Raw genomic sequence first — 27,986 nt, forward strand, 5'->3', positions numbered from 1 at the left:
AAAGTTACCGGTAGGGCCCCGAGCACTTTAATCCTCTAATGCCTCGAGAGGGCGGTGACGGAAACCAATGTCTACTACCCTCTTGTTGCGATGTCTTGACAGCAGCTACTCGCAATGGCCAACTCTCCATTCAAGTTCATAAGGATTAAGAGTTGAGAGTTACGATAAACTGACTTTAGTGACACAGTGGAAATTAGTGTAGATAACCTAATAGTAAAAAAGAATGTAATTATTGAATGTTGATTTAATATCAGTCTGCAGCTCACATACAGCTAGACAATCTCATTAAAGAGGGAGGGAGCATGTGTAGGGAAAAGGTCAGGTTAAGGGGAAGTAAAGCTAAGAGTTTGGCAACAAGTATGTATTATACAAGGCAGTGCACACATATGAGTAATTGAGAAAGGGATCCTTCTTAGTCATCTTCGAATCTCCTTAAGAATAATAATAGTACCTATGAGCCAGTCACTATTCTAAGCACTTCACATACATTCATTTCATTCTCAAAAATGCTGTAGAAGTTCTGGGCCTTTCGAAGCTAGGCCATAAGAAGTCTTGAAGCTTCTGCCCATGCTTCTTGGGACACTCTGGTAGCCATGAGTGGCCATGTAAGAAGTGTTACTACCCTGAGACTGCCATGCTGGAGAGGTCTCACGTTGACATTCTGGCTGACAGCTCCAGCTGATACCAGCTTTCCAGCCATCCCCATCAAAGTGTCAGATACGACAATTAAGTTTTGGAACTTGTTGCAACGATGTTATTAACCTCTTTTGATATCAGAGGGATTATTCATTATGAATTTGGATCAACCGGACAACCAGTTAACCAAGTTTACTATTTGGAAGTGCTGACAAGGCTGCGTGAAAAAGTTAGACGACCTGAACTTTTCTCCAACAATTCATGGCTCTTGCATCATGACAATGCACCAGCTCACATGACACTGTCTGTGAGGGAGTTTTTAGCCAGTAAACAAATAACTGTATTGGAACACCCTCCCTACTCATCTCATCTGACCCCCAATGACTTCTTTCTTTACCCAAAGTTAAAGGAAATATTGAAAGGAAGACATTTTGATGACATTCAGGACATCAAAGGTAATATGACGACAGCTCTGATGGCCATTCCAGAAAAAGAGTTCCAAAATTGCTTTGAAGGGTGGACTAGGTGCTGGTATTGGTGCATAGCTTCCCAAGGGGAGTACTTTGAAGGTGATGTAGTGATATTCAGCAATGAGTTACATAGCACTGTTTCTAGGATGAGTTCACGAACTTAATTGTCTGACCTCATATGCTAATAAGCATTCTATAAATACTTATTGTATTTAAATTTAACTGAATAGTGGTACTGGAAGAAACAGGTTTGGAGGGAAGTTGACAAGTTCAGTTTAGAACATAACTGTGTTTGTGGTACCTGTGAAATACCCAAGTGGAGTTTTCCAGTGGACAGTGGATTAGACTGGAGCTCCAGATAAAGATCTGGACTGGAGATATTGTACTCAGCAGCATAACGGAGGTCATCTGAGCTGGAGAGAATAAGACCACCTAGGGTATACAGAGTGCAAAGAGTACAGGATCTCAGACAGACCTGTGGAGTTTAAGGAACAAGCAAAAGAAAGTCCTTCCTTATGCAACAGAGAAGGAACTGCTAGAAAGGTAAGGGTGACACCTGCAGTGTTTGTAGGAGAGAAACGTCAATTGTGTTTGTTGCTGAGATGTCAAACTGCATGACGACTGCAAAGTGTCTGTGCAAAGTCAGGTGTGTCCCTAGCGAGGAGTGACCTTGGAAAGGTGAGGGAGTCGGGAGGGAAGAAATAGAGACCCTGTGTGTTGGTAACTCTTTCAAGAAGTTTGATTTTAAAAAAAGGAAGAGAGAGACACGGTGGTAACCAGAGAGCACAGTCAAGGGAGGTTTGTCTAAAGAGGGGAAGGCTTGGCTATGTTTCAAAGCTAATGGGAAGGAGTCAATAAAGAGGGAGAGGATAAAGTGCAGGAAGGACAGTTTCAGAGAAAGCAGAAAAGGATGGGATTTGAGCATTTACCAAACATCAGATAAATGAATGAATGGATGAAGTTGGTCACTATTTTGGAAGTGGGCAAGAAGGGTTGAGGGATGAGATTCTCCATATTTTGAAAGTGGCGCAAACTAAGAAGAAAGATCACTGAGGCAGAATCCCAGTACGAGCAGCCCAACCCTCAGATCACGAGTCAGGGGAGGTGAGCTGGCTGTCTGATGCCACCAAGGGGGAGGAGCATTCTCTACCCCACGTCTCGAAAGCCAGACAGAAAGCCTCACTTTGTGCAGTGGAGAAACTGAGAGAAAGCCGAAAGAAGAGTGGTCAGGTAAGGAGAAAGCACAAGTGTGGGTTTTAAAGCTCTGGCAATGGACAGGGGAAGTCACTACCCACCTTCCAGGGAGAAGTTGGCATTAGTCTCTCATCTACCCCATCCGCTGTCATAGCATCCTGTACTACTTGTCCGTAGTCCCTCATTCAATTGTAATTAATACATTTATTGTGTCTTTAGTTAATATCTGTTCTTAAGCTCCAAGAGAGCAAGGGCTGTGTCTATCTCCTTCCCCTCTCTTATCTCTAGTGCCTAACAGTGTTCCTTTCACACAGGAGGCACATGGACAATTCTTGTTAAGAGCATGAATGAATGAACCCACACACTAACAACAGCCTGCCCAAGAGGCTTAAATACTGAGGAATGTATCAAGGCTTCCCAGCTCCCCAAAACGTGTCCTGGATTGGGAGGATAGTGACATTTTCACCTATGCCTCTAACTCTGAACTCCTCTATATTTCTCCCATCCACTTTCTTGTTCTTTCCAATGTGGTCTTATTGTTGCTTTAGCTCTCTGTTTCTCTGACTCTACACAGGAAGCATGCAGCTTTAAGTCTGAGGTGATCAACAACGGAAACACTGGTGCCTGTGTACATTTAATAAAAGTTAACAAACTTTTTTTTTAATCTCTGTCATTAACTCCTTTCTCTTTGCCTGTGTTCTGTCTCAGAACTGATTCTTTCGCCTCATCTTCCTGTGTCCAGCTCAAGAGTCGCACCACCACCACGCTCCTCCTGCCCCTGGATCTTCTGATGGGCCCCAGCAGGTATTTGGGGGAAAATCACCAAGCTCACCCATGTCCTCTGATTTCCTGCCTTGCTGGCCTCACAGCCCTGCTGACCACATCCTCTGTTACTTTACTTATATACTTCCTCACCAGTCACATCACCCAGGAGTTCTCAGCCCCCCAAACCTGTCACTGACCCTCCCACCCAGGTCCTCTGCTTTATCCTCTCCTCTCACCCCAGGGTTCCTGTCCTTACCTTACCTCCGCACAGCTCTTAGAACCATGTCTCTCTGCCTGGAAGTACCCAGTCCTGTCCCTTTCTTGATATCCAACACCCCTTTTTCCCACAGGTGACAGTACTGATCACAATGCTGTCAGGCCGGTGGTGGCCAAGTACTTGGGGGAGTCTAGGGCTGGGGCCCCGAAACACTTCTCGGGGCTCCAAGCTCTGTGCCCTCTATGCCTTCACTTATACTGCGGCAGATGGGCGGCAGGTGTCTCTGGCTGAAGGGGACAGATTCCTACTGCTTCGGAAGACCAACTCAGACTGGTGGTTGGTGAGGCGCCTGGGAGCTTCCTCCACCTCTCGACCCATCTTTGTCCCGGCTGCCTACATGACAGAGGAATCTGTCCCTTCCCAGAGCCCAACCACCATCACCCCCGGCCACTTCTTCTGGAGTCCTGGTGAGTCAGCCCTCCCCCAGCACCTTTCTACCTCCCTGGCTTCTGGGAGGGATTGGAAGGAGGCTCCCCCAAGCTTCTGCTGACCTTCCCCTCTTATTTTCCTGTGACCAGCCTACTCCTTATCCTTACCTGGTGTCCCCATTGCCTCTCCTCCTAGTCTCAAGCCTTCTAGCTCTCATTTTATTTTTCACAGCCCCCCCCATCCTCCCTGTGAGCCGCCAGAACACGGGAGCCAGCCAAGATCACGCCTCTGATCACGTGCCCCTGTTCTCCCCATTTCTCTGTCTGCAGGGCCAAAATTGTTTCTTGGCTCATTGGAGAAGTTGCACCTGTCTCAGGAAACCCCAGGCAGAGCCCAGGCTACCTCTCAGCAGCCTCCTCCTCTTCCCCCCAAAATGTGTAGAAGTGTTAGTGTTACCGATTTGAAGTCTAACCCCCTGAAGCCATTCCAGGAAGGACCAAGTGGAAGATCTCTGTCCCAGGAAGACTTGCTGACAGAGGCCAGTGCCAACGTGGTAAGTCACAGTTCTCCTGAGCACTAGCAGTCAACAGATATTTACTTCTGGGCCCTGTTCTAGGCACAATGGCAAACAGGACAGACAAACTCTCTGCTCTCAAGGGATTCCCACAAGTGACAACACACATAAAACAAATAAGTAAGATAACCCTTGGAACTGATAGTGTTACCAAGAAGGTAAATATGGAGGAAAGTAACTGAGGTGGCCTGGGAAGGCATCTCAAAGATACCATTTAATTGAATACGATTCAGGAGAAGGCAGGGACAGCATGAAGCAAATTAGGAGATGAGAAGGAATTCTAGTTCAGGGACAGCTAGTAGCAAAGATCCTGAGGTCACATGGAACCTAGCAGATGGTACAAGGACTAAAAGAAGGCCAACCTTGCCTTGTCTCTCTCTTCCTCCTAACTCCTGACCCAGCGCAGGGTTTGTCCTGTGTCCTGTCTTACCAGCTCAGGTCAACAGCAAGTCTCCTCTAGAGATGTAACTCCCTTGCTCTTCCCAAAGACTCAGCCTCTTCCCTCTCTTACTTACTAGTGGATGAAAATGACCCCTCCTATCTCATATTCCCTCTTTCCCTGTCTCCTTTTACTCTGGAGAATATGAGGGTGGGGCGCTCCCCTCACCCCCCCCCACACACACACATACAACGCCTGTTCCCCTTTCCTGCGGCCCTGGGGTGGGGGTGGGGTGGGGGAGGAGGGAAGTTGGCAACAGGAAGTGAGGAGAAGAGCAAAGAAAGCTGTGAGGGAGTTAAAAGAAAAAAAAAAGCTGGGGACGGGGTTTCTCCCCCAGAACCTGGGTCACCCCAGCCAGGATCTGGTAGTGAGAAAACTGGTGGGAGAGAGAAGGAGGTGGTTAGGTGGAGAGAAGATTCGGGAGGGAAACAGGAAGAATAACTACCTCTTTCTACCCTCTTTCCCCTCAGGCGGGACCCCAGCCCCTCATGTCAGAGACCCCTGTGTACTGCAACTTGGTGGACCTTCGCCGCTGTCCCCGGTCCCCGCCCCCAAGCCCTGCTTGCCCCCCTCTGCAGAGGCTGGATGCCTGGGAACAGCACCTGGACCCCAACTCCGGACGCTGCTTCTACATAAATCCGCTAACTGGCTGCAAGTCCTGGAAGCCCCCACGCCGCAGTCGCACCCGAGAGACGGTGAGACCTTCCCTCCTGCTTATCCCTTTGGCCCCTCAATCGCCTCGTTTCCCCTACTGTGCCCCAGTGTAATGTTTTCTTTCTGGGGCTCTTAGATCAGAAGAATCAGAAAACTGTGAGAAGAATGTTGAGAGCTGGTTGAGACGGCATCTGGATGTAGCTTTACCTCCCTCTCCCCCCAGAACCCTGGCTCCATGGAGGGGACACAGACCCTGAATAGGGATAACGGTGTCCTGCAATCTCAGGCAGAGGGCTCAGAATCTGACACAGGGACCCCAGAACTGCTCGACCCCCAGGTGAGATCCCTTCCTCTTCCGGATCACAGGCAAGAAAAGCCATCTTTTCACGACCTTTCTCTTTCAGGCAAGACATTCTTCTTTATTGCCCCCCGCTTCACCCCCCTCTTGTCACCCACATCCGCACCCCTGTTCTCCCACAGCCAGGGACTCCCAGGTTAGTTTCCTCCACCTGTTTTTTCCAATCACCTCCCCCAGGGTTCACCCTACCTCTGCCAACGCACCTCCCAGCTCAACCCCTCAGACCAGCCTTCAGCCTGGCAGACCCCTCGGCCTCTGCCGCACGTCCTGGACGACCCCCATGTAAGTCTCCCATTTTCGTGTCAATGCCAAGATCTTCCCCGCCCCGTCCCCCAATTCCTGCTTTTCCAGAAACATTTTCCTCTTTCGACTATTCTGTGGGTATTGTCGCTTATCCAGCCTCCCCCGCAACTCTAAAGGACCTCACTTTTGGGAGAGCCTTTGGGGAAAGCCGCGGCGGCTGTCGGGGTACTGGGTGACTTATCGATACCCCTCTCTCCGCTTCCCAGGAGGTGGAAAAGTCGGGTCCGCTCAACGTGACTAAGATCGCCCAGGGGGGGCGCAAGCTCAGGTGAGGAAAGCTGGGAATACCGCAGGGGCTTGGGCTGTCGGACTCCATGCGAAGAGTAGAGCAGAGTGTTGGGAAAGCGCCTTCCCCATATGATTATAAATGACCTTTGTACTAATACCACTGCCATCTCTGCCACTGCAGGAAGAACTGGGGCCCATCGTGGGTGGTGTTAGCGGGTAACAGCCTGGTGTTTTACCGAGAGCCACCGCCGACCGCGCCCTCCTCAGCCTGGGTGAGTGCGAGGAAGGAAAGGGCGGATGCAGGAGGGGCTCCCGCACACTTCTAACCTCCTAAGGCCAACTGTGGGGGCGGAGGTGGGGAGGGCGTCGTAGAGGACCGTAGGGAGTTAGGAAGGAGCATAGCCTCCCTCGGTCTCGTCGTCCGCCGAGAGGGAGGAGGTGAGGGAAACCGAGCGGTGGCCTTAGTTTCTCCCGATTGCCAGGGACCAGCGGGTAGCCGACCCGAAAGCAGTGTGGACCTGCGCGGGGCGGCCCTGGCCCATGGCCGTCACCTGTCCAGTCGCCGCAACGTCCTGCACGTGAGTGCCCTCCCAAGCATTCACAAAACCCCACCCGACCCGAGGGTGCGTTCTCAATTATCCGCACGGGTCTCCCACTCGGCCTCCCTTGATTTTGTGCTCCTCCCCGCTGATCCAAGCCTTTCCCCGTCGGTCCCTCAGATTCGAACGGTCCCTGGCCATGAGTTCCTGTTGCAGTCAGACCACGAGACTGAGCTGCGGGCCTGGCACCACGCGCTGCGAGAGGTCATCGAACGCCTGGTGAGATGGGCGAGAGGGGGCGGGGCAGAGCCGGGGACGGGCTCCGGCCCGAGTGGGGCCGAGGGAGTGGGAAGGGAACAATAGGATTGGGAGGTGGTGGGGGGCAGGGTGGTCTCGGTGTAGAGTCCTGGGTGGGCCTGGGACGTGAGATCCCAGCCGCTGGTTTGCGTCTCCTTGCGTCGAGATGGGGGTGCAGATTTCTCTCCTCTCTCTTCCAATATCCGACTCGGCCTACCTCGCCCATCCGGGTCTAGGATCGGGAGAACCCCCTGGAGCTGCGTCTGTCAAGCTCGGGACCCGCGGAGCTGAGCGCCGGGGAGGACGAAGAAGAGGAGTCTGAACCCGTGTCCAAGCCACTGCTGCGTTTCAGCGCCCGCAGGAGCTCCAGTAAGGGGCAGGTCGGGGTTGGGGGCGGGACCTGGGGGCAGTCTCCGGGTTCCTCCTCCCCGCGGCTGCGCTTTAGCTCTGATTCCACCTGCCTCCTACAGGTCGCTGTCCAGAAGGAACTGAGCAGAACCGCGTGCGGAACAAGCTGAAGCGGCTTATCGCGAAGAGACCACCCTTGCAAAGCCTGCAGGAGCGGGGTCTGCTCCGAGGTGAGGTGGGCTGGGCCTGCTGGCACCTTTCTCCTTCATGTGTGCTGTAGTGGTTTTAAGTTCCTGATCTGGGCATCAGCCCATTTCACGGATGAGACAACTTCAGCAAAGCTCAGCGTGGAGCTTCTCAGAACTATAATTATAATAGATCAGAGGTCTCCTGAGACCACTGCTTTTCCCACTACTGCTGATTATTGGGGGGTGAGGGGGTTGCTCCTCCTTGCCCAGGCTTGGAACAGGCAGCCAGGAAGGCCATCCCAACTTTGGGGTGAATGCCTGTGCTGAGAAGAGCTTCAATGGGCGATGCTGACACTGGCTTCCCACCTTCACTCTGTGCCCCCCCAGACCAGGTGTTTGGCTGCCAGTTGGAATCACTGTGCCAGCGGGAAGGGGACACCGTGCCCAGCTTTGTGCGGCTCTGCGTTGCTGCTGTGGATAAGAGAGGTCATTTACCCAAACAACCCTGAATCCCCCCTTCCAACAGAGGAAGGCCTAGAATTCCCCACCTCACTCATCCTAGTCTTCCTTCTGGCCTTTTTCTCTCCACCCTCAGATCCCTCACCAGACCTCACTACTACACATGTTAGAGCAGGAATCCTTATCTGTTCCTTGCCTCATCTCCTAGGTCTAGATGTAGATGGCATTTACCGGGTGAGCGGGAACTTGGCAGTGGTCCAGAAACTTCGCTTCCTTGTGGACAGAGGTGAGAAGGCCTGTGGGCAGATGGGGGTACTAAGAACTTCATGCCTCAGAACCACAGGCAGTTCTGAGTGAGGGATCTGGCGGACAAGGGAGGTGGTCTGGCTGGAATTGCGTCTTAGTTCTTGATCTCTTCTCACACATGTTACAGAGCGGGCGGTCACCTCCGATGGGAGGTACGTGTTCCCTGAACAACCAGGACAAGGTACTTACATGGAGGCCTCTTAGACCCTTAAAAGTTCCCCACATCCTCTGTGCTCCCCATGTGTTCCCCCATGTCCTGCTGTCTTGCCTCGCTGTAGATCCCCTAGGCATTCTTGTGGTCTGCCTTAGCTGGATCTTCTCCCAAACTCCTGACCTCTCAGCCTCCGGGTCCATCTGGCCCTTCTTGAGCCCTGAACCCCTCTGTACCTCCTTCTTCCAGAAGGCCGCTTAGATTTGGACAGTGCTGAGTGGGATGACATTCATGTGGTCACTGGAGCCCTGAAGCTTTTTCTCAGGGAGCTACCCCAGCCTCTGGTACCCTCACTGCTGCTGCCCCATTTTCGTGCTGCCCTTGGTAAGGGATGGGAGCTTTGGGCAATACCCTTGATACTGGGGCGGGGGGGAGCCATGAAGGGTAAAGACTAGAGTAGAGGTTCCCTTATACTCTTCCATCTCATCGTGAGCACAGAAATGGAAAATAGTTTTCAACACATGTTCCAACTCCAGTATTCTTGTGTGTGAATGTTTAGAGGGCTGAATTGGAAAGCATTACTAAGGCTGCAGTTGAGCTCAGTGGAAAAGAAAGCTGTGATAGATAAACGATGTCTTCCATGGGCCTGGGAAAGAGTAGTAAGTTACCCACCCTACCCTGATGGCTTCCCTAATCTCACCCCTTTTCCTTTCCCATTACTCTTTCTCTCTAGCACTCTCCGAATCAGAGCAGTGCCGCTCTCAAATACGAGAATTAATAGTCTCAATGCCAAAGCCCAACCATGACACTCTGAGGTACCTCCTGGAGCATTTATGCAGGTCAGAAAGACTGAACATCTTTGTTCATGTGGGAAGAGGGGGGGTGGGGCATGCAGCAGGGACTCTGTTCAGATGGGGGGAAGGTAGGGAAACACCTAAATTTAGAGCATATCAAGGAAACAGGCAACCTCTGTGCAGGGGACGTGTTATGAAAGTCAAAGCCTTTTGATTGGTCAACATCAAATGGGTAAATGGGGACCAAGAGAAGCCCAGGAATGCTGTTTGAGAAATAAGGGAAATCTAAGCTCTCCCTTCCCTCTGCCTCTTTGTCTCCTATTGGGACAGTGGTGATGGCTTATCAGTGGAGCTGGGCCTGGGCAGTGACTTCTGAGAGAGGATAGCCATTTAAATTTAAGCCTTCCAAATTGTGGGCAGTCACTGAAGCTGAGAAGAGGTGATTGTATCCTAGGTTGTATCTTCAAGTTGTATCCTGAAGGTTTCTTCACTGGTCCCATCTCCATCCCCCTGAGACTCTCCTTGGTTTTCTTTGGCCATCACATGGAGGGATCCCAGAGAGAACTCTTCCCTGATCAAACCTTTGAAGGGCTAGATTTATTCGAAGTAGCAAAGCTGCTGCCTTAGAGTCCCTTTTCTTGGCCTTTGCCCGCAGGGTGATAGCACATTCAGAAAAGAACCGCATGACCCCCCACAACCTGGGAATTGTGTTTGGACCAACCCTGTTTCGGCCTGAGCAGGAGACATCTGACCCAGCAGCCCATGCACTCTACCCTGGGCAGCTAGTCCAGTTGATGCTCACTGACTTCACCAGCCTCTTCTGACGGGGCAAGGAGGAAGAGAAAATGTATTTCCAGTGGTCTCTGTTGGGTACCCTTTGGTAATGTGGTGTTGGGGGTTCGGATGTTCTGAGGATATCCCTTTAAACCATGTCTCTTAAATCCTGTGTCTCCCCAATGACTGTCTCCATCTTTGTGAGTCTGACCTGAGAGGTTGGGATGTGATGAGAGCTTCTCGAAAGAGAAAAGTGCTTGTCTTGTACCCTGTCATCACCCCTCCCCAAGATAACAGCACATAACGCAGGGCTCTTTCTGATGCAGTTCCTTTATTCACAAGAAACAGTGTCGTTATCAAATTCTTCCCCCAAACATATACAGATTGTATACAGCTCCCAGCCCGTACCTCCTACCCTGGGCATCCCAGGGGGCTATGGCTCCTCTTCCTGACTTCTCTGGACGGACGCCCCTTAGGAAATGTGGATCTGTGATGAGTAGGATTCCCCACTTTAGGCACTAGAGTTGAGGAATTGTGTCTCCCCAGGCAGGGATTCCAATAAGACACTCATGTTACCCACAGCCATGTTGGGGGGTCCAGAGGGAGGTGAGGTGTGTTCAGAGCTGTCCCCCTGGTCATGGGAAGGGGGAGGGCTCAGCCCCTGGGCTTCATCCAGAATAGCTACAAAGTCCAGCTGAGTGTTGTCAAGATCAAGAGAGTCCAGGGGGTTACACACCTGCCCTTCAGGAGGAGGGTACAAGGTAGGACCCCCTCCCAACCTGCCCACCTCAGGGTGGCCACAGCTGGGGTTGGTGCCCCCTGCCTTGAGGGGCCCGTAGCAAGTGGGCAGTGGGGGCAGAAGTCGGGGGGGTGCTGCTGCCCTATGCGAAGCCTTGTTTGTCCCCACAGCAAAATTTTCATGGCATGGCGAAGGAGTGGGATAGGAGCCTGACTTGTGGTTGGGCACGTTGGGTGCAAAGCCAACTCCATATGTGGCCACTGGGGCCTTGGCAGGGCTTGGGATAACCTGGGAACCCCCGAGAAACTTGGGACTCTGATAGAGAGCTTCCTGGACTGGGGGATCTCCCCTGCCCCCACCCTCCCACAGCAGCTCCTGTTGAGACTGAACATAATTACACACGAGCTGAGCCTTGAGCTGTCCTGCGGAGTGAGTGGGGGAATCAAAATCCAGGCCAGGCCTGGATTCGGAAGGAATATAATCAGGGGTTGGCTGGGTATAGGGTCCTGACTGGGGATATTGGGGAGGGGGAGGCTGGGGGTAGTGGGAGAACAGAGGCTGTGGGCGTGGAGTTCCCTCATTGGGGTGGGCATTGAGGCAGGGTGCCAGTCCTGTGGAGTCAGAACCCATTGGACACCCCTGTTCTGGCTTGACCTGCACATGTCCATAATGTTCAAGACGAGGACACTGGCTGTAGGCTCCAGCTGGAGCCTTGGGGCCTGGGTACAGCCCTGAGTGGGAGGCGAACTCACCCCATGTTTCTGGGGTGGGTTCAGGATAGACCTGCTGAGGACAGGGGTTGTGGCCATAGTTGGTGGGTGGACCAGGTCCAAGAGGCAGGGAGCCTGGACCTCTAGCTCCATAAGGCTCAGCTGCTGTACCCTCAGGTCCCCTGTAACCCAGAGTATCAGTAGGTGGGAAGTCCATATAGGGGTTCAGACCACTGCCCATCATGGAGGTCCCAACCTCTGGCTCCTCCCGTAGCCCTCTGGTATCCATGGCGACATTCTCAGTGATGCTGGGGGGCTGTGGTGAGTAGACAGAGGTTGGGAGTTGGGGATCAAAGTTCCGTCCGCCCCCAGCCACAGTGGGGGGCGTGTGGACACAACCCAAGCTCTTGAACCGCTGGACTCTGGCTGGGGCCGGGCGGTCAGCAGCCCGGGCTGGGTCACTGGCCCTCCGAGTAACCCCAACATTGGGGTTATATCCTGGATACTCAGCTCGGCTTCTCCAGGGTGGTCCAGGAAGACCCCCAATACAATCCAGGCTGGGTGCTGCAGTGGGTGGGGTACCACTTCCCCTGGCTGAAGCATATTTTGCCCGGAGCAGGTAGTGCTGGGTAGGCGTGAGGCCAGGCAGAGAAGATGCCCCATTCTCTGGCGGGGAGCCAGGGGGGAAAGGGGAAGCCAGGGAGGAGCGGCGGCTGACAGTGTAGGCCGAGCTGACGCTGCTGGAGCTGCTGCTGCGGCGGTCAAGAGAAACTGGAGGGCCCAGACGGCGGGACACAGGTGTGCCTGTAAGTGATAGGAAGGAAAGGCAGGGTGGTCAGGGAGCCCCGAGTTTCACCCTGCCTCCCCCATGGGACAGCCTTGTCCTGGAATCCCAGGGAGACTCCTTAACTCTAATCATTCAGTTCTGTCTTTTTCTCCCATTCCCTTTCTACTTCTGTGTCACCAGGGATTCAGGGCTGCTGTGAACAGTTGTACAAGTTGTACACTGCACAATCTGAGGGGACAGCATTCACTTCACAGACTTTGTATCACAACAATTTTCTGGTGGATGGAAGGAAAGTGTCTTAAGGAAGGCGGACATATTCTAGTGTACAAAGGTGCTATATTACAGCTCTGAAGGGTTAAGTCCTGAGGTTGGACCAACCTCAGGAAAGGTCCAGATCTCAGCCCAGCAACCACCCACCACACTCAGGTCTCACCGGTGTGGGTCAAGCTGGGGAGTTTGAGGCCCCGGGGCCCTATTGGCCGGAGTTGATGTAGCTGGTCCAGCCTGAGGTTCTCAAGGCGGCGAAGAGTGGACAGACCAGTGCCAGCAATGCAAGGCCCCTCATCCAAGCTGGACAGGTCCTCAGTGCTGCCCCCTGTATTTCCAGTCATTTCCACACCGCTGTCTGTATTTGCTGCGCTGCCTGCTGGGGAATGGTCACTGCTGCAGGACGACTGAGCCCCAGGGCTTGGCTGTGGCTTCTGTGGGGAAGATGAGGGCTGAGGGGGGCACCCTTCCCCCTTTCCCACAGCTCCCTGAACTTGCTGTTTCAGTGACTGCCAGGATTGAGGTCAGGCTTACAGGTAATAGAGAGGGTTGAGCAGGTGAGGGACAGGGCAAACTGGAAGAGAGACATTGATGAGAAAAGCCTGGGCTGGAGCACAGACCGCCTGGGCTCAAATTTATCCTCTTAGTTCTATGACCTTGAGCAATTTCCCGATGCTTGAGTTTCCTCATCCAAAAAAGGGGACAAGTAGTTCCTTTCTCATGAAGTTGTTGTGAGGAGTACATGAAATTACACATGTAAAAGGCTTAGAACAATACAAAAGTCCTATATAAGAATTTGCTGAACCAATTAAGTAATTACACTAAAATCCCTAGACCTGGGGTAGTGCAAGGAACGACAGTGAGACAACTGGAGGACTGGCCATAGAAGAGTGATAGGAGGAGATGGATGAGTTGAGAAGGGACTAGAAAGGTATCAGCAGGGCAGTCGGGTAAGGAGACAGAGGGTTGCCTGGGTTGTCTCACCATGGCACCCTCTGGCACAGTCAGTCTGCTCTCCTCCCTGACGGGGCCTCCATCCCGCTCCCTCTTGGGCTCCACTGTGGAAAGAGATGGTGCCCGAGGCAGGGGGCCATCCCCTCGGTGCCGCTTGGTCACATGGGCGTCAGGCCCATGCACTGTCTTGACATGTTTCCGGAGCGAGCTGGGATCGGTGTAGCGTTTGGTGCAGCCAGGGAGCTTACACACATACGGCTTCTGTTGAGTAGAGAGTGAAGACAGCAGGCAAAGGGGTGAAAGCAGAAGAATGAAGAAGGAATGGGAAAAAGGGGCATCAAGTGAGGATGGGGGGGCATGAGGGGGGAACACACAGCACCCAAGGAAGTAAGGAGAGTTGGGCCCTTGGAGTAAAACATGAGAGGATCAAGAGGAAGATTAGAAAAACTGACGCCCAGGCCTAGGAAAGATGACGGTGAACCCAAGTCTATGAGGCCTCATAAATTCAGGGGTTGAAGAAGCCAGGGGTCTCCTCAAATTAGAATTTTAGGGTCTGTTTTATGTTAGCCGTTTGGCTGGTTAGAGGTAGGGGGTGGGATGGTAAGTAGACATTTTTAGTTTCAGAAAGGCCTTCTCCAGGTGAATTATATGGGTGGGGGGAACTCACCTCTGTGGAGTGGGTGCTGGGCTAAGGGATTTCTTATGGGGGAATCTCCCCAGTAGGTGGCTTCTCAAGTGGGGAGGGTTTCTTAGGGGGGCATTCACCTCATTGGAGTGAGTCCGATTCTGGTGCTTGGCTCGGTCACTGGCATTGCTGAAGGCTTTACTGCAGCCCTCGTGCTCACACATGTATGGCTTCTCACCCGTGTGTGACCGCAGGTGCGTCTTCAGATTTTCGAGGCGTGAGTATGACTTCCGGCACCCCTCAAACTGAGGGATATGGGGGTCAAAGAATAGCTCTCAGACAGAAGGACATGGAATTAGAGGAACCCTAAATCTCAAAGGGGACATACATCAAAAGAATATAACTCAAGATGGGAGAGCACTGGGGCTTCAGGAGAATTCCCATGATTAGGGGAGAAGGGCAGGCAAAAGCTGGGGAAACAGAAGTAGCTGGAGACACTCTGCCTGCAGGAACATGGAGCTGAGGCCGTGAGCATCTCCCAGTCAAGCCAGGGCGGGTCTCCCCACTTGGGGATCTCAGACTGTCTTAGGATGGGGCCGTCGGGGAGTGTCTTCTGTTCTCAGAGCAGGGCTTCTCCATTAGGCAGAGCAGTAGGCACCACGCCTCGGGCTCAGAGTACTTTCAGGGACCCACAAAAATGTCTTAATTTCTTTTAAAAGCAAGGGAAAAGTTAGCTTTTAGATCCAAGAAAGTGTCCTAATAGATCAATGTTTATCTGCATTCCAATAGTCATAAAATACAAATTTTTAAAATATTTGTTTATGGAGGAAGGGGCCTACAAAGGCATAAGGGCCTAGGGCCCATGAAAGTCATAATGGGGCCCTGCTTTGGTGGGGATCCCCAATTTAGAGAGGGACCCTGAGCTTGGGAAGTGGGTACCTCACCGTGCACTTGTGTGGCTTCTCGCCCGTATGTCTGCGCATGTGGACCACCAGCATGTATTGGGCTTTGAAGGGCCTCAGCTCCCTGGAGCAGCCCCCCCAATGGCACACAAACTCCTTCCGCTCCCCATGGATGTGTTCGCTGTTGATATGCTGAGAGAGAAGATGCAGAGGCTTTCCGAGGTTCCCCTATGCTCCAAGACCCAAAACAGACCTTCCCTTTGACCTCCCCACCCCACCATATTCCTCCAGGCCTCCACCTCATAGGGGAAAATGGGGCAGGAAGAACATCATAGCCCACATCTCAGTTCTTCCAAGTTTGTAAAACAAAGCTACAGCTCCTGAGCTTATGACTGTCCAATAGGGCACTCAACCTGATTCCACAGTGTCCCACCCAGAATGTCCTACAGGCTCTAGTCAGCATTCCTGTTACCCCCTGGGGCTCACATGCACCAGCTGCTCCTGGGAATCAAACTCCTGGCTGCAGCCATCCCAGCGGCAGTCAGTCTCATACACAGATTCGGGTTCAGGCTTTTCCTCTCTCTCCAGGTCTTCCCGCCCATCCAGCATCCCCAGCAGGGCATCCTAGGGCAGGAGAGGCAATCCTACGGTCACTTAGGTGACAGTTTTTGTTTCACTCAGGTTCCAGAGATAAAAATCTTCCCCACCCTTACCTGTGTGCCTGTGGAGTTGGGGCTGGACATGTCACCTTCCAAGGGCTCTTCTGGGCACTTGCTAACCAGCATGTCCAGCTCAGACTTCAGCTTCCCCAAGGGAAGAGGTGAGGGTGATGAAGGTAGAAGTGGGCAGAAGGAAGAAGGAGCCCAGCCAGGTCTTCCTGCCCCCACCCAAGCAGCTGGAACCCCTGGGTTTGGGAGAGACTTTCTCCTCAGACTGCACTGATGAACGGGATGGGCTAAAGGTGGGATCTCATTTGGAAGAGTCTGATTCAACCCCCAGAGTGAACCCCAGCCCCTGTGCCCCTTTATTTTTCTGGTACTGAAAACTTTTATATTCCCTGTCCTTCCTTCATCTTCCCCTTGAACGTCCTCTCCCCTCCCCCCTCAGCTGGGAAATCAGGTGGCAATATGAGGGCTCTCACCTGGCAAGTTGGGAGGGGTCCCCGGGCCTGAGGATGTGTCATCATCCCTCCCTGGGTGGGGTCATGGGGACCACAGGGCTGGACCCCGAAAGAAGGCGAAGTCCCTTTTTGGTGATTCATCTGGTGTGGGAATCCCAGAGCTGGGCTGAGGAGGAGGAGGAGGAAGATGGGAAGCAGTTACTTAGGACTATCACGTCAAAAAGTCTCAGGAATTCTGGGGCCACGTGGAGGGCATGTGGAAAATGGTATGGGACATGGCTGAGGCAGTCCTGGGGCAGTACTGAGAAGGGCTCCGACACTTGAAATGAAAGAATTCAAGTAGGGTGAAATGTTCTGGAGGGCTTGAGGCTTTTAATAGGGTTTGGTAGGAGCTTTGGGGCTCTCTTAGCCTGAGGCTGCTTGCACCTCACGGTGCTGATGGAGAGGTGACCATAGGAGCCCCCCGGAGAGGCACAGCGTGAGTTGATGAAGGCCACGAGGGAGCTGGGTGAGGTGCGGATAACTGTCTGCAGGTCCAGGCTGGCATCTGACAGAGGTGAGATGGAGAGTGCCCGCTTCTTGGTCAACTTGACTGCACTCCGGGGAGGAGGAAAGAGTGGGGCTGGGCAGGAAACTGGGGAGATAAATATGGTAAAGGGCATGTCTCTCCATGCACCCAACCGGGAGTTCTGACCCTCAGCAAAAAAATGACTCTATCTTGCCCTACTGACCCCATCTGTGACCTCTTGATCATGCTTTGACCCCTCACTCCCATCTCCAAGCATTTCTTCTTCCCAGTTCGATCCCCTGCCCTCCCACTTTCTCCCTCAGAACAAGTCCCAGAGGGGCAGAAAGTGAAGAGATGTTTCCTGAGGCCTCACCCTCGGTGCAGCTGTTGGTCTCTCTGGTTGGCCCATAACTGTGGGGGCCAGACATGAGGTTGGCCTGGTGGCAGAAGGGCAGACCGGACAGTCCTAGAAAAGAGAGACAGCTGGGATGGGGGGTGAGAATGGAGGACACACAAACCTTCACCCTGAAACCCCAGGCAAGGCCTGGTCCCATATTCTAAGCCCACATGACATCGGGCCTCAAATCTTGTAGATGGGAAACGGGCATAGGATAGGAGATAGAAGAGGGATTCCTCGGGCAGGGTGAGAGATCTGCCAGTCCTCAAGGCCCGGGAATTGGTATATGCACTAACCTTCTGTCCCCATGCTGGAGGGCCCCTGACTTGGGAGGGGACGGAGACAGCAGGGCTCGCCATAGCTACTGACTGGTGGTGGGGTCATCGGGTTGAACATGGTGTCTCAGAAGAGTGTAGAGACACTGCAGGAGGGGGAGGGAGATCTGCAAGTTATAAAAGTGGGAGGGAAATAGGGAAGGTCAGATAACTAATTCAGGCACAGAACAGTGGGAAGAGGTTCCCCTGTGCCCCCAGCCTCTCCAAGACATCTACCATTGGACATCAGGTTGAAATGAGCATCATTCAGCCAGAGTGAGGATAAAGAGAGAAGTCTCAAAGAGGCAGGGGCAGTCTTGGCGATTTTTGTGGGAACTGGGTAGGAGCTTTCCCTGTGTGTGTAGTGGGGTGTTGTGGAGTAATTGTGCCTATATGAGCTTCAAGTGACTTTAATACCATACAACCTCTATTTCTTCTTGCTCTGACCATGGGCCAGTTTTGAGGAGTGGGATGGGACTCCTCAGATGCAGAGCATCTGACTTCAAGCTCTGGGCTGGCTGTTCTGCCTGAACCCGGTTCCCTTCCCTTCATTTGTTTCTGCCAGGGACACCTCGCCTACAATCTCTCCAGTGTCCAGTAGAGGGAGCCCTTGCTGCAGCCCAGACGGAGAGGATGGTGGGGCCAGGAGAGAGCACGACGGATCTGCCCTTTTCTCTAAGTCAGAAAACAGAGTAGAAGGGGATAAGGTTTCCGAGGGGAGCCTCCAGGGTCAGCTGAGTACAAAGGATGAAAGCTGGTGTTATTCTGTGTTTGAATCTGGGCGCCCACTTAACTCTTTTGGTCTGTTTTGGGGGAACAGTAAAAGGACTTTGAGGGAAGGCTTTGGGAGAATAAAAAAACAAAATCATCATCCATTTGAGAGGAGCAGTGAGGGAGGAGAGGGTGCCGCTGTCCGCTTTTCTCCTCAAACTGGTTTTGTTCCACCCCGGGTTTTCCGGTCTCCCGGGAGTGAGGGTGGGGTGGGGCGGGGTAGGGTGGAGAACCACCGGGAGCGGGCCGGCCCGCGTGGTGGGTGATCCCGGGATGCTGGGATTTAGGGTGAGGGCGGGGTAAGACGGGGAGCGCAACCCGGACCCCAGGACCCAGCCCGAGCGTTGCAGCCTGGGCTGTACCCTTCCTAACTCCTCCTTTCCTAGCGGAGATCCGGATCCCGCATCCAAGACCTCCCAACTCGACCTTGGCACTATGGGGGGGGCACAGCTGGCTGGCAGCTGGATCGGAGGACACATCTCCCGCCTCCTTCCTCTATGACTCACCCAGGGGAAGGAGGCGGGGGCTCGCAAACGACCCCCCAAACGTGCTTGTTCTGTCATCTTTCTGCCCCAGTGCCCAGCCGCAGGGGAGCCGCTATGGAAATGGGGCGACATCCCTACTCGCCCACGCGTGCCACGGCCCACCCACGACTCCCCTTCACACTAGCCAACTTTTCCAGCTTCAGTTAAGTTTTTCTCGGGTGTGGATGAGAGTGCAGGATGGGGCAGGGAGCTCTAGGGTTTCTCGGCTGGAACCCTGAATCATCTTCTGTGTCTCCCAATTTTCCAGAGTCCCCCTTGCACCCCCGCTCCCCAACTCCCCGAAGTCGGCCCCGCCCCCTTCTCCTGGTCCCGCCTTCCCCGCCCCCGTGCCTCCTCGGCCCACCCAAGTAGCCGCCGCAGGCTCTGGCTGCAGACGGCTCCGCTTCCCCCGCCCGCCCCGGGAGCCTAGTCGAGCGAGCCGCAGTGAAGCGGGGGGTGTGGGGGGGTGTTGAGAGGCGGGACAAATTTTCCCCTCCTCCCCTCAGTGCATCCAGAAAGCTGGTAGTGATGCGCGCGCCAGGGGTGGGGGGGCACTGTTGAAGAGTGGGGGTCCCAGTGGCGGGGCGGAAAAGAGAGAAGAATCCAGAAACTGTAGGAAAAGTGATTGGGTAAATAAGGTGTGTTTGTGGGGAGGGAAGCGGTCAGGGCACCTTAGGCTCCTGGGTATCCTAGTTGGCTTCCCAAGGGTTAACCCCTGCAGACCCCCGGGAACCCCCTTAGTGACGTCAAGGGCGGGGTCTGTGCCGCCTAGCAGGGGATGCCGAGGAGGTAATGGGGGGGTCTGGACCCCGCCCCCCTAGGGAAAACCACCTTAACTCCCGGCCCTTACAATTCCCCAGGGAAATCGCCCCGCCTTCTCCCTCTACTGGACCGTAAAGACCTATCCTATGAAGACCCCAGTTCTCCAGCCCCCTAAAACCTTCAGTCCTCAGTCTCTATGGGATCCCCTTTCCCTAATCCTGTCCCCAAAGCTAGCTGCCCAGGGCGAATTGTTTCGGGGTCACGGGGCCTGAAAGAGGCTTCAGAGCGGGGAGCAAGGGCAGGCAGGGTGGTCTGAGTCAGAGGAGGGGCCTCGGTCCCCAGCTCCTGTTTGGGAGGGGGCCAACGGGGATGCATAGGCAGGCAGTGGCCGGTGGTCCCGCCCAGTCCCAGTAGGGGTCTCCCTGTAGCTGGTCCCAGCTGCCCTGGTGGTCCTGAGGTCAGAGGGTCAAGACTAGGCCTCCTCGGCTCCTCCTTAGCACCCTGACCACAGCCCTAGGGACTCAGGAGTCCAAATTCCTTGAGGAGTCGCTTTAGGGCCTAAAGTAGACACTCCAGTCCCCTTCCTTGTCCAGAAGACACTCCTTTTCCCCAATACACATGCACTAGCAAACACAACTGTCATAAGGCAGATCAGGGGTTCAAGTCCAGCCGCCCCCCAGTGATTTTGCCGCCTCATACACACCCATCCCCACCCCACCTAGGGCTCTCTCCTTAGCTATCCCTCCTTTCAGAAACACTGACATCTTCCTGCCGGCGCTCAGAGACACACCTGGAGTTCCCTGTCTACCACGCAGACCTCCAGCTAGCCGTCCCTCCAGCCTCTTCATCCCAACCTCATGAAAGTGAGATGTTTCTAATGTATGGGAGAGGCGGAGACAGACAAAGAGATCCACGGTTGCCTGAGACAGAGACACACAGACTGTCAGAAGAAAAAAAAGATACAGAGAAAGGGAGACATAAATGAAAAAATTCTCCAAATCTTCTAATATCTCACCCCAGGCTCTCCCACCCCATTTTGCCTCTGTGCCCCACTTCTCCCTCTTGGCTGGGCAGAGTCTCTCGCAAGCAGAGCATCCCTTCAGGCCCCCTCCCCCACAGCTCCCAGGTGGTCCCCCGCCTGCCCCCCTCTCACCTCCGTCTGGGCGCAGGGCTCGGGATGCGCGGTCCAGGGCTGGAGTCTGGGCTGGGGGGTGTGCGGTGGGGAGGGGGGGCGGACAGAGCCACGGTAGCGCAGCCTCGGTGCCACCCCCACCCCCCCTAACCTGGCCCCCAGCCCTCCCGCCGGCCCAGCCCTACGGGCCGCAAGCCGGGACCACCCGCGAGAAGCGCAAACTTTTTTTTCCCTTCTGCAAAAACTTTTTCTCGCTCTAGCCGCTGGCGCGCCGCCGCTCTTCCCGCTCGCCCCTCACCTCCCTCCTATTTCCCTCCCTCTTGCTGTTCTGGAGGATGAGGCGGGGTAGCTGGAAGCGAGAGAGGGGGTGTCGGGCTTATTGCACCCCCAGGACCCCCAGGATCCTCCCCCTCCCTTGAGGGACCCTAGGCTGCCTAACCGCCCCCCCCCGCCCGCAGAACACGCTGCTAGTGGTGGGCAGTAAATCCCGGTATGGATCTTTGGATCGGCTGCCCACGAAGAGGTCCTGAACCAGAGCCAGAAAAAACAGATTGAGAAATATATTGGGGGCGGGGCAGGGGGCGACGAAAAAGTTTATCCCAGAAAGATAATGTTGGAGGTAAGGTCGTCGACTTTGGTTAGTGCTAACTGAGCATTCCGCAGACCTGTAGTTTATCAGCCGGGCTTACTCTTTGGATGATAAATACAAGAAGGGGGTTGGGGTTTGGTGGAAAACAGGATTGGGGCAGAGTTGGGTTGGGGGTCTCTGGGCGAAAGGTGAGGGGTCTACGGAACATAAAAGAGAGGAACAGCGGCTGAGGCTCTTGGTGCAGAGTGTATGTTCACAAGGTTACTAAGGAACCCAAGCACTGAGGCGCTGTTCCGGAGTAACCCGGGTTCTCCTTCGTCTCGAAGTTCTGGAGACTGCGGCCACCTCCGCACCTCTGCGCTGCCCACTCTTTCTACTCTTCTAGGCCGTCTGCTCCCTCTGCTGGCCTTTTTGGCACATGACACCCTCTAGGAATCGAGGCAGAGGAGACTGGGGGAGCTAAAAGGAGTTGGCTTTACAGGTCCCCTCCCCAGTTAGGAGCCCAGGGAAGGGGGTTGGTTGTATGAGTCCAAACAGACGGAGGGGCACACTGGCAGAGGCTGCTAGTGCAGAGCACTAGTGTCTGATAGTAGAATGCCCTGTCCCTTTGGATTTGTGTTGCCATGGTGACCGGATGCAGGGGAAGGGGCAGCTATTTTAGTCTCCCTGACCTTTCTTTATGAGAAAGGGGAGAAAGCATGGTGGGGGAAAGGAGTCCCTTCCTCTTCTGTCACCCCTCAGACAGACCTCCCACATCCTAGTTCCGCTTCCAAGAACCACCTCCTTGGATCTAGAAGGGTCAGTAGGTTAACTGTTCAATCTGGGAGTCAAGGGGAAAAGGTGAAACTAGGAAGAGGTTGGGGCCAGACAAATATAGCTAGTAGCTGTGAGGGACAGATAAAGAGCCCTATTTGAGCCTCCTCCCCACATGACTTTGACCCAGATGCCAGTTATACCCACCGGGCCACGCAAGACCAATTGTCACTGGAGAAAAAGGGACCCTACACAGGTTCCGGTCTCAGCCATGTGTCCTCTCCTCCAGGGGAGTTCTTTTAGATATATTGCTTTCTCCTCCCACCCAGGTCTTTAGATCAGCGATTCTCAAACATTTTAGTTTCAGGACCTCTTTGTATTCTTAAAAATTATCGAGCTTTTGTTTATATGGTTTATATTAGTTTACCATATTAGAAGTTAAAACTGAAAAAAAGTTTGTGACCCAAGAATACACAAGCACACATCCCATTAAAAATGATGTCAGAAAGATGACGTAATCACGTCACACAGCCTCTGGAAAACTCCACTGTACACTTTAGAGATAATGAAAATTTAAAAAAGGCAAATAACATCTAAGTATTATTATGAAAATAGTTTTGACCTTGTGGACACCCCTGAAAGGATCTAGGGACCGCCCAGGGGTCCCCAGATCACACCTTGAGAACCATTGTTCTAGACCATCATCCCACCCCACCTTTATGATTCACACTTACTGATTTTTTTCCACATTTTTATTAGGAAAGTATAAAAATTTGTCTCCCCAGTGGGTCCTACCCCCTGCTGGGAAAAACCAAGAAATTTCTCAGGCTCAGCACCCCTCTCTCCTGACTCCCATTTCTTGGACTCTCCTAAACACCTTCCCTCAGCCCCTTGCCCATTTCCCTCCTGACCTTCCCTTAAAGCACCTCAACAGTTCCACCCTTGGCCAGCCTGTTTCCCCTGTCCCAAACCTGCTGGGCCCTCAGTCTGCTTCTTCCTTCCCTCACTCGAAGACTTTCTCTTGTTGGGAGAGACTAAGTCATTTTTCTCAGCCTTCTCCTTCCCTCCCTTCCTCTCCCCCTCCCTCCCTCACCTCTGCCATTTTCTCATAGGACTTAGAGTAGGAAATTGTGCTTTCTGGGTAGATTCCTTCGGAGGACACACTTTCCCCATCTCCCCACACATCAACCAGCCTGGAATAGACCACAGTCTGGACAAGAAAGTGCCCATTTGGGTCCCATAGGGGTCAACCCAGTCATACTGCCAGGTGGCCCACTGGGTGGGGGGTTGCAGATCAGGAATCTGATGCCTCCAGCCACAGATGCCTTTTGCCTGGGAACCCCCAACTTGATCTCTGTACTGCAAACCCCCAGGTCCTCTTGCTAGCTGCAGCCACAGGCCTCCACCACCATATCTGGTACATCTGTCTTGACCACATTGCCATTTCGGTCCAGGTAGAGGAGAGAGAGAGGGCTTCGGGCAGTAGGGACACAGCAGGAGGTACCCAAGGGCCAAAGGTTGTTCGCTTTGAGGAGGCTGAAGACAGCAGAATGGAAGGAAGCAGCAATGCCGGGGCTGCCAGCCAGGTGGGGAGGGCACTGTCCACTGCAGTAGTTCAGCTGGTACCCTTCAGGCTGCAGGATCCAGTCCTGCCATCCCAGTTCCTGGAAGTCTACGTAATAGTCTTGCCTACAACATAAGGGGGTTTCAGGCTCACAGGTCAGGGTCCTCCTCCTGGCCCGGCCTGTTCCAGGCTCATTGGGCTGGATCTTAAGCTCCAGGAAGGGCCGCTGGTCTCCTGCTGTGTCCAGGAGTCTCCGAGGTTGTCCAGCAGTCGTGCTGTTGCCTTCTAGGGGTCTGCAGTCCAACTGGAGTTTCAGGACACGAGACTCGTCACCCCTCAAGCCACTAGAGGGCAGAGTCAGGGCGTGCCAGCCAGGAGTTGTCATATGGTGCTCAGCCAAGAGGGCGCGGGATCGGTGCTTCCTCCGTGGGCCGCATCGGAAGATCCTCAAGTACAGAGTCCCAGGAAGTGTGGGGAGCACATGCAGCCATAGGCGCGCGTGGTGCAGGTGGTGGGACTTGGGAGTGGACAGGTGGAAGATGAGCATGGAGCTGCAGGGTGAAGTGGAGGAGTCTGCCAGAGAGATGGAGAAAGGACTGAGGGAATACCAGAGATGGAGCTCTCCTCTGAGACTCCCACAAGCCTGCCCATGCTCTCCCTAGCACCCATCTTTAGAGGAAACAGGGACTGCCTTTCGTCCTCCACAACCAGTTCCTGCCCCAGCACCTCCTCCTCCTCCCACAGCCAGCTCTGTCTGCCTTTTCTGTCAGTCTCCCTTTCTGCCTCCCTTTCCCTGTCTGCTATCTGTCTCTCCCTCACCCACCTGTGGTGGTAGCAAAGCTGATGACCTCTTCCCCATTAGCTGGAGCCACACTTCCCTGCTGTAGTCTCCGGAGAGCTCTGGTCAGTGCTGCCTGGGGTGGAGGATTAGTTATTCTGGGACGACTGGTCAGGTGTAGCCTCTCCAGGATTTGCTGCTTGGCTAGCTCCAGGACCAGAGCTCGTTCTGCTTGAGGCGCCAGTGTGGGGCCCCCACAGGAGGGACACACAGACCTTGCCCCATGCACCCACACCAGTGCCCACAGCAGCACCAGCCGGACCTGGACATCAGGCAGCTCCATGTTCCTGGTGAATGGCCCTGGGTCTGGGCGAGAGCCTTAGATGGCAGTTGCTCCTTCTATTGAGTGATTTTGTGGAGGCCAATGAGGGCACAGCAGCAGCAGACACCAGTGCCACACCTACCCTTAGCCAATGGTAGAGTCACCTGTCTTCTATTGCCGGGGACTCAGGAAGGCAGAAGGTGGATGGTCCGATGGGTAGCTGTGTTTAGCACAATCTGCCAGTTTGACCCTCACAGCTCATGTCTGGTTACCGACGGGCCTCTTTAGAGCCGGCAGCCTGGGGCTCCCTCACCTCGTGGTCAGCCAGCAGACCTACCCTCTGAGCCCCAGATTGGCCAGCTGTGCTGCCCATCAAGCCCCTACAGGGGGTGGACGTTCCCCCCTGGAGCTCCGGTTTCACCATCTGGCCCTGGTCACTGAGCTTAAGGTAGGGGTATGGGGGTGGGGGGGCAATGTGGACACGCATGATGCAAGAAAGAGGATGATTTCACATGCTCAGTCCCCAAGGTCTGGGACTCGGGGGAGGGAATTCCATATAGCAAGGTGGGGAAGGGCAATTTCCCCCCATCCCTCCAGCCTTTTAACTTGCCCCAGAGCCACTGCTGCAGCAGTTTTCATGAGACAGCTATAAGTTCCAGTGGTGATTTCTCTAGGGTCTGGGCAAGAAGAACTCTGGTCTCTTTATTTCTAGCAATGGGGCTGGGACAGGGGTGAGAGGTTGGGGGGTGGGGGCGGGAGGAACGGAGTCCTCTCACCCAGGCCAAGGTGGCAGTGCCACGGGACACAGAAGTCACCTCCTGCCCCTGCCTATGCTGGCTGCCCAGAGTCCAGTTGGACTGAAGCACAACGTGGAGGAGGGCAGGGGCATAGGTGTTGGCATGTTACTGTGATGTCTGGGGAAACCCAGAGAGGTGGGGGTGGGGGTGATGCAATCATATAGCAGGGCAGAGTCCATCAAGGCTGGCAGAGGGCATGGGACTTGGTAGAGCCTGTACCCAGCTGCTGGTTCGCTTGCAGGGAACTCTGAGGGTTGCCTAAATGTGGGGTATCCTAGAAGTGGTGCCAGGCCTCTGTTAATGGGGGTGGGAAATGGGTGGTTTAAGGACTTTTAAGAGCAAAGCAGAGCACAGCAACCTTAGTGCCAATCCCAGCCCTCCTTACCATACTTCCTCACTGACTATATGGGTGGGCCAAGGCCCCTCCACCTTGGGCTCATGAGGGAAGGTTTCATGCTGGCCTTTCTCCTTAGGCTCCAGTTTCTTCAAGAAGCTAGGAGGATGTGACTGTGATTTGTAAATGTGCCCCCACTCCATTTTATTCATTTCCCCACTATTTAGCCGGTGGGGGCTGTCGAGAGATGCTACGAGGTCTGGCCCAAGGGGGAGAGAGAGGAGGTGTTTTGGGGGCTGGGCCTCAGTACCACCAGTGTCCACTCTGTGGCAGTGTCGTGCCACTGGACAGCAGCCGTCTTAGAGCTGACCAGTTTCCTAGGGAAAGGGCTACTCTGGGGAGTGGAGAGATGCAACACTTCCCAGCCTCGCACTCTGGAGACCCTGCCTCTCCAACAGGGGACAGCGAAGCCGGTCCCTCTGCTCTCTCACCTAGACACTACCAGAGAGCAGAGGCTGTGGTCAGGACCCACCTCACTGCTACCTTTGCTTTTGGACCTCATCACATTGACAGGGGGCAATGGAGCTTGGTGATGGGTGCGAGGCTCTTCCTAGAAACTCAGGGCACTGTGTGGTGGGGTGTGGAGAGAAGGGACAATGAGACGTTTAGACTCTCCTGTACACCCTGCACATCTCTCCAGGTCCTAAAACATATTCAAGCCCCTCTGTCCAGTACTCTCCCCAGCTCCCAGCTCCTTCTCTGTCTGTCAAGCCGGTGAGTGACAGCTCTCTATCCCCTCAGGTCTGGACTGTACGACTGCAAAGTAGAGGTTTCTGCCCATGGTGGTGTGTTTCAGAGGGCTTACCTGTTAGTGCCAGGTGAGAGGGAAACAGCAAGAAGTGGCTATAGGAGTCACTGACCCTACTTCTCCCCACCCTCTCTGTCAGGTGTCCCCAATTTCCAGCTTCTTCCTACCCTCTTGCTGCTGTGCTTGGCCTGGCCCTACTTCCCCACTGACACTTACGTCAGAACCCAGCTATAAATATACTCTTAGCATCTTAATCACTTTTCCCAAGAAGTGCTCCTGGGTTATAAATACCCTAGCCATCTGCCTTACAGGCCCGCCCTACCACCAACCTGGTTGGGGGCTGGGGGTTAGTGACAGGCTTGGGTGTGGGTAAGGAAGTAGAAGAAGCCTGAGTGATTATTATATCTTGCCCAAATGAGAAAAGCCTGACAGAGTCTAGCGTTAGGGGACAGGGGGCTCTGAAAGAAAAGGTTTGGAAGAAGACAGACCCACTCTTTCCCCTTGTTACAAAAGGCGGAGCCAAAAAAGAATGGGAATAATACTGATCCTGTGTGTATTTTAAAATTTGTCATTTTGTTCATCATGGATTTTTTGCATTAATTTTGATGTTTTAAAAATATTGAATTAAGATATTATTTATCTTGATTGATGAATTTTTTTGGCATCACCTTAAAATTTTGCCCCTAAGGTGAGTGCCCCACTTCACCTCCCCTTAGCCTTGGTCCTGGGGACTAGAGCTGTAGTGGGAGGGAGGGAGGGAGGGAAGATCTGACGGGGGTGGAGTGTGGGGAGGGAGAGGCAGTAGAAGATTGCCTTAGATTCTCTCCTTAGATGAAGATCTCCTTAAGAAAAACGGGGGATAACTTCCATAAGTTTGCTCAGGAAGTTCCTCAGCAACTCAGATTTGCAGTCTCCCAGAAGGTCCATTTCAGACTTTCTCCTCTAGGGTTTCTATTCCAGGGACCTCAGACCCTGGTAGCAGGGGTTTATAAGCTGAGCAAACACAGACATCACGTAACCCGAAGGACACATGGGTTTTGCGAAAACTCGGCCTTGGGCTGCAGACAATATCGACCTCATGGTTCAGGGCTGTCCAACCAAAGGGAGGAGATGGTGGGGGAAGAGGGCAAAGGTCTAGAGAAGACCCAGTCTCAGAGCAAATGCCTCCCTCTTCTCACCCCAGGCCTTCTTTTTCTTCTCTCAGTCCCATTCAAGTGGCCCCTGGCCAGTTCCAGCTTCCAGGCAGGACTCCTGGATGGAGCCCTGGGGATCAGTGAAGGGAAGCCAGACAGCTCTGAGCCATTCCTCTGCCTCCTACTACGTGTGTGCCCACAGGTTGTCGGCCCACTTGCTGACCGGTAGTGATCTGTCTTATCTCTTGGAGTAGGTACAGGAGAAGGAGAGGA

The 27,986-nt window shown here is 53.8% G+C and overlaps 3 protein-coding genes across 13 annotated transcripts; 1 reads left to right on the top strand and 2 right to left on the bottom strand.

The window, feature by feature from the left end:
• The first annotated feature begins 2,206 nt into the window (after positions 1-2,206).
• On the top strand, positions 2,207-10,306 carry ARHGAP9 (Rho GTPase activating protein 9). Of its 6 annotated transcripts, XM_019742450.2 has the most exons (19): positions 2,207-2,336; positions 3,009-3,104; positions 3,416-3,749; positions 4,041-4,264; positions 5,195-5,419; positions 5,602-5,715; positions 5,914-6,018; positions 6,246-6,307; positions 6,449-6,539; positions 6,750-6,845; positions 6,987-7,085; positions 7,340-7,472; positions 7,574-7,681; positions 8,027-8,125; positions 8,307-8,384; positions 8,532-8,585; positions 8,805-8,939; positions 9,289-9,394; positions 10,005-10,306. In XM_019742450.2, exons 3-19 carry the CDS (start codon positions 3,434-3,436, stop codon positions 10,171-10,173), a joined length of 2,214 nt encoding a protein of 737 aa, XP_019598009.2. In that variant the 5' UTR covers positions 2,207-2,336; positions 3,009-3,104; positions 3,416-3,433; the 3' UTR covers positions 10,174-10,306. The 6 variants fall into 6 exon arrangements, with proteins under 6 accessions (XP_019598009.2, XP_019598010.2, XP_074181611.1 ...); XM_019742451.2 differs by lacking the exons at positions 2,207-2,336; positions 3,009-3,104; positions 3,416-3,749; positions 4,041-4,264 and adding an exon at positions 4,950-5,088; XM_074325510.1 differs by lacking the exons at positions 2,207-2,336; positions 3,009-3,104; positions 3,416-3,749; positions 4,041-4,264 and adding an exon at positions 4,993-5,091.
• Positions 10,307-10,435: 129 nt separating this feature from the next.
• Positions 10,436-21,027, bottom strand: GLI1 (GLI family zinc finger 1). Of its 6 annotated transcripts, none has more exons than XM_019742444.2 (13): positions 20,657-21,027; positions 20,294-20,423; positions 17,429-17,574; positions 17,109-17,201; positions 16,654-16,861; positions 16,249-16,393; positions 15,821-15,910; positions 15,594-15,731; positions 15,150-15,299; positions 14,346-14,510; positions 13,611-13,841; positions 12,793-13,060; positions 10,436-12,376 (listed from the first exon to the last, which is right to left on the bottom strand). In XM_019742444.2, the coding sequence occupies exons 3-13, from the start codon at positions 17,526-17,528 to the stop codon at positions 10,635-10,637; spliced, it is 3,330 nt and encodes a 1,109-aa protein (XP_019598003.1). In that variant the 5' UTR covers positions 17,529-17,574; positions 20,294-20,423; positions 20,657-21,027; the 3' UTR covers positions 10,436-10,634. The 6 variants fall into 6 exon arrangements, with proteins under 6 accessions (XP_019598003.1, XP_074181608.1, XP_074181607.1 ...); XM_074325507.1 differs by having other exon boundaries at positions 17,429-17,553; positions 20,294-20,443; XM_074325506.1 differs by having other exon boundaries at positions 20,294-20,443.
• Positions 21,028-22,711: 1,684 nt separating this feature from the next.
• On the bottom strand, positions 22,712-24,907 carry INHBE (inhibin subunit beta E). The gene is made up of 2 exons (XM_019742461.2): positions 24,365-24,907; positions 22,712-24,114 (listed from the first exon to the last, which is right to left on the bottom strand). The coding sequence occupies exons 1-2, from the start codon at positions 24,660-24,662 to the stop codon at positions 23,360-23,362; spliced, it is 1,053 nt and encodes a 350-aa protein (XP_019598020.2). The 5' UTR covers positions 24,663-24,907; the 3' UTR covers positions 22,712-23,359.
• Between the last annotated feature and the right edge of the window lie 3,079 nt (positions 24,908-27,986).

This window comes from Rhinolophus sinicus, linkage group LG02 (genome assembly GCF_036562045.2).
Source record: "Rhinolophus sinicus isolate RSC01 linkage group LG02, ASM3656204v1, whole genome shotgun sequence".
NCBI classification, from domain to species: Eukaryota; Metazoa; Chordata; class Mammalia; order Chiroptera; family Rhinolophidae; genus Rhinolophus; species Rhinolophus sinicus.

Excerpts from the sequence above, each read along its gene's own strand:
- ARHGAP9 (XM_019742450.2), top strand. The coding sequence starts at position 3,434 with ATGCTGTCAGGCCGGTGGTGGCCAAGTACTTGGGGGAGTCTAGGGCTG. Across the intron at positions 6,540-6,749 it reads CCGCGCCCTCCTCAGCCTGG|GGACCAGCGGGTAGCCGACC; the intron begins GTGAGTGCGAGG and ends CCCGATTGCCAG. Across the intron at positions 7,473-7,573 it reads CAGCGCCCGCAGGAGCTCCA|GTCGCTGTCCAGAAGGAACT; the intron begins GTAAGGGGCAGG and ends TGCCTCCTACAG.
- GLI1 (XM_074325508.1), bottom strand. The coding sequence starts at position 17,528 with ATGTTCAACCCGATGACCCCACCACCAGTCAGTAGCTATGGCGAGCCC. Across the intron at positions 15,911-16,248 it reads GACCCCTCCCAACTTGCCAG|CTGAAGTCTGAGCTGGACAT; the intron begins GTGAGAGCCCTC and ends CCCTTGGGGAAG. Across the intron at positions 13,061-13,610 it reads CTGTGCCAGAGGGTGCCATG|AAGCCACAGCCAAGCCCTGG; the intron begins GTGAGACAACCC and ends TCTTCCCCACAG.
- INHBE (XM_019742461.2), bottom strand. The coding sequence starts at position 24,662 with ATGGAGCTGCCTGATGTCCAGGTCCGGCTGGTGCTGCTGTGGGCACTG. Across the intron at positions 24,115-24,364 it reads CAGCTTTGCTACCACCACAG|ACTCCTCCACTTCACCCTGC; the intron begins GTGGGTGAGGGA and ends TCTCTCTGGCAG.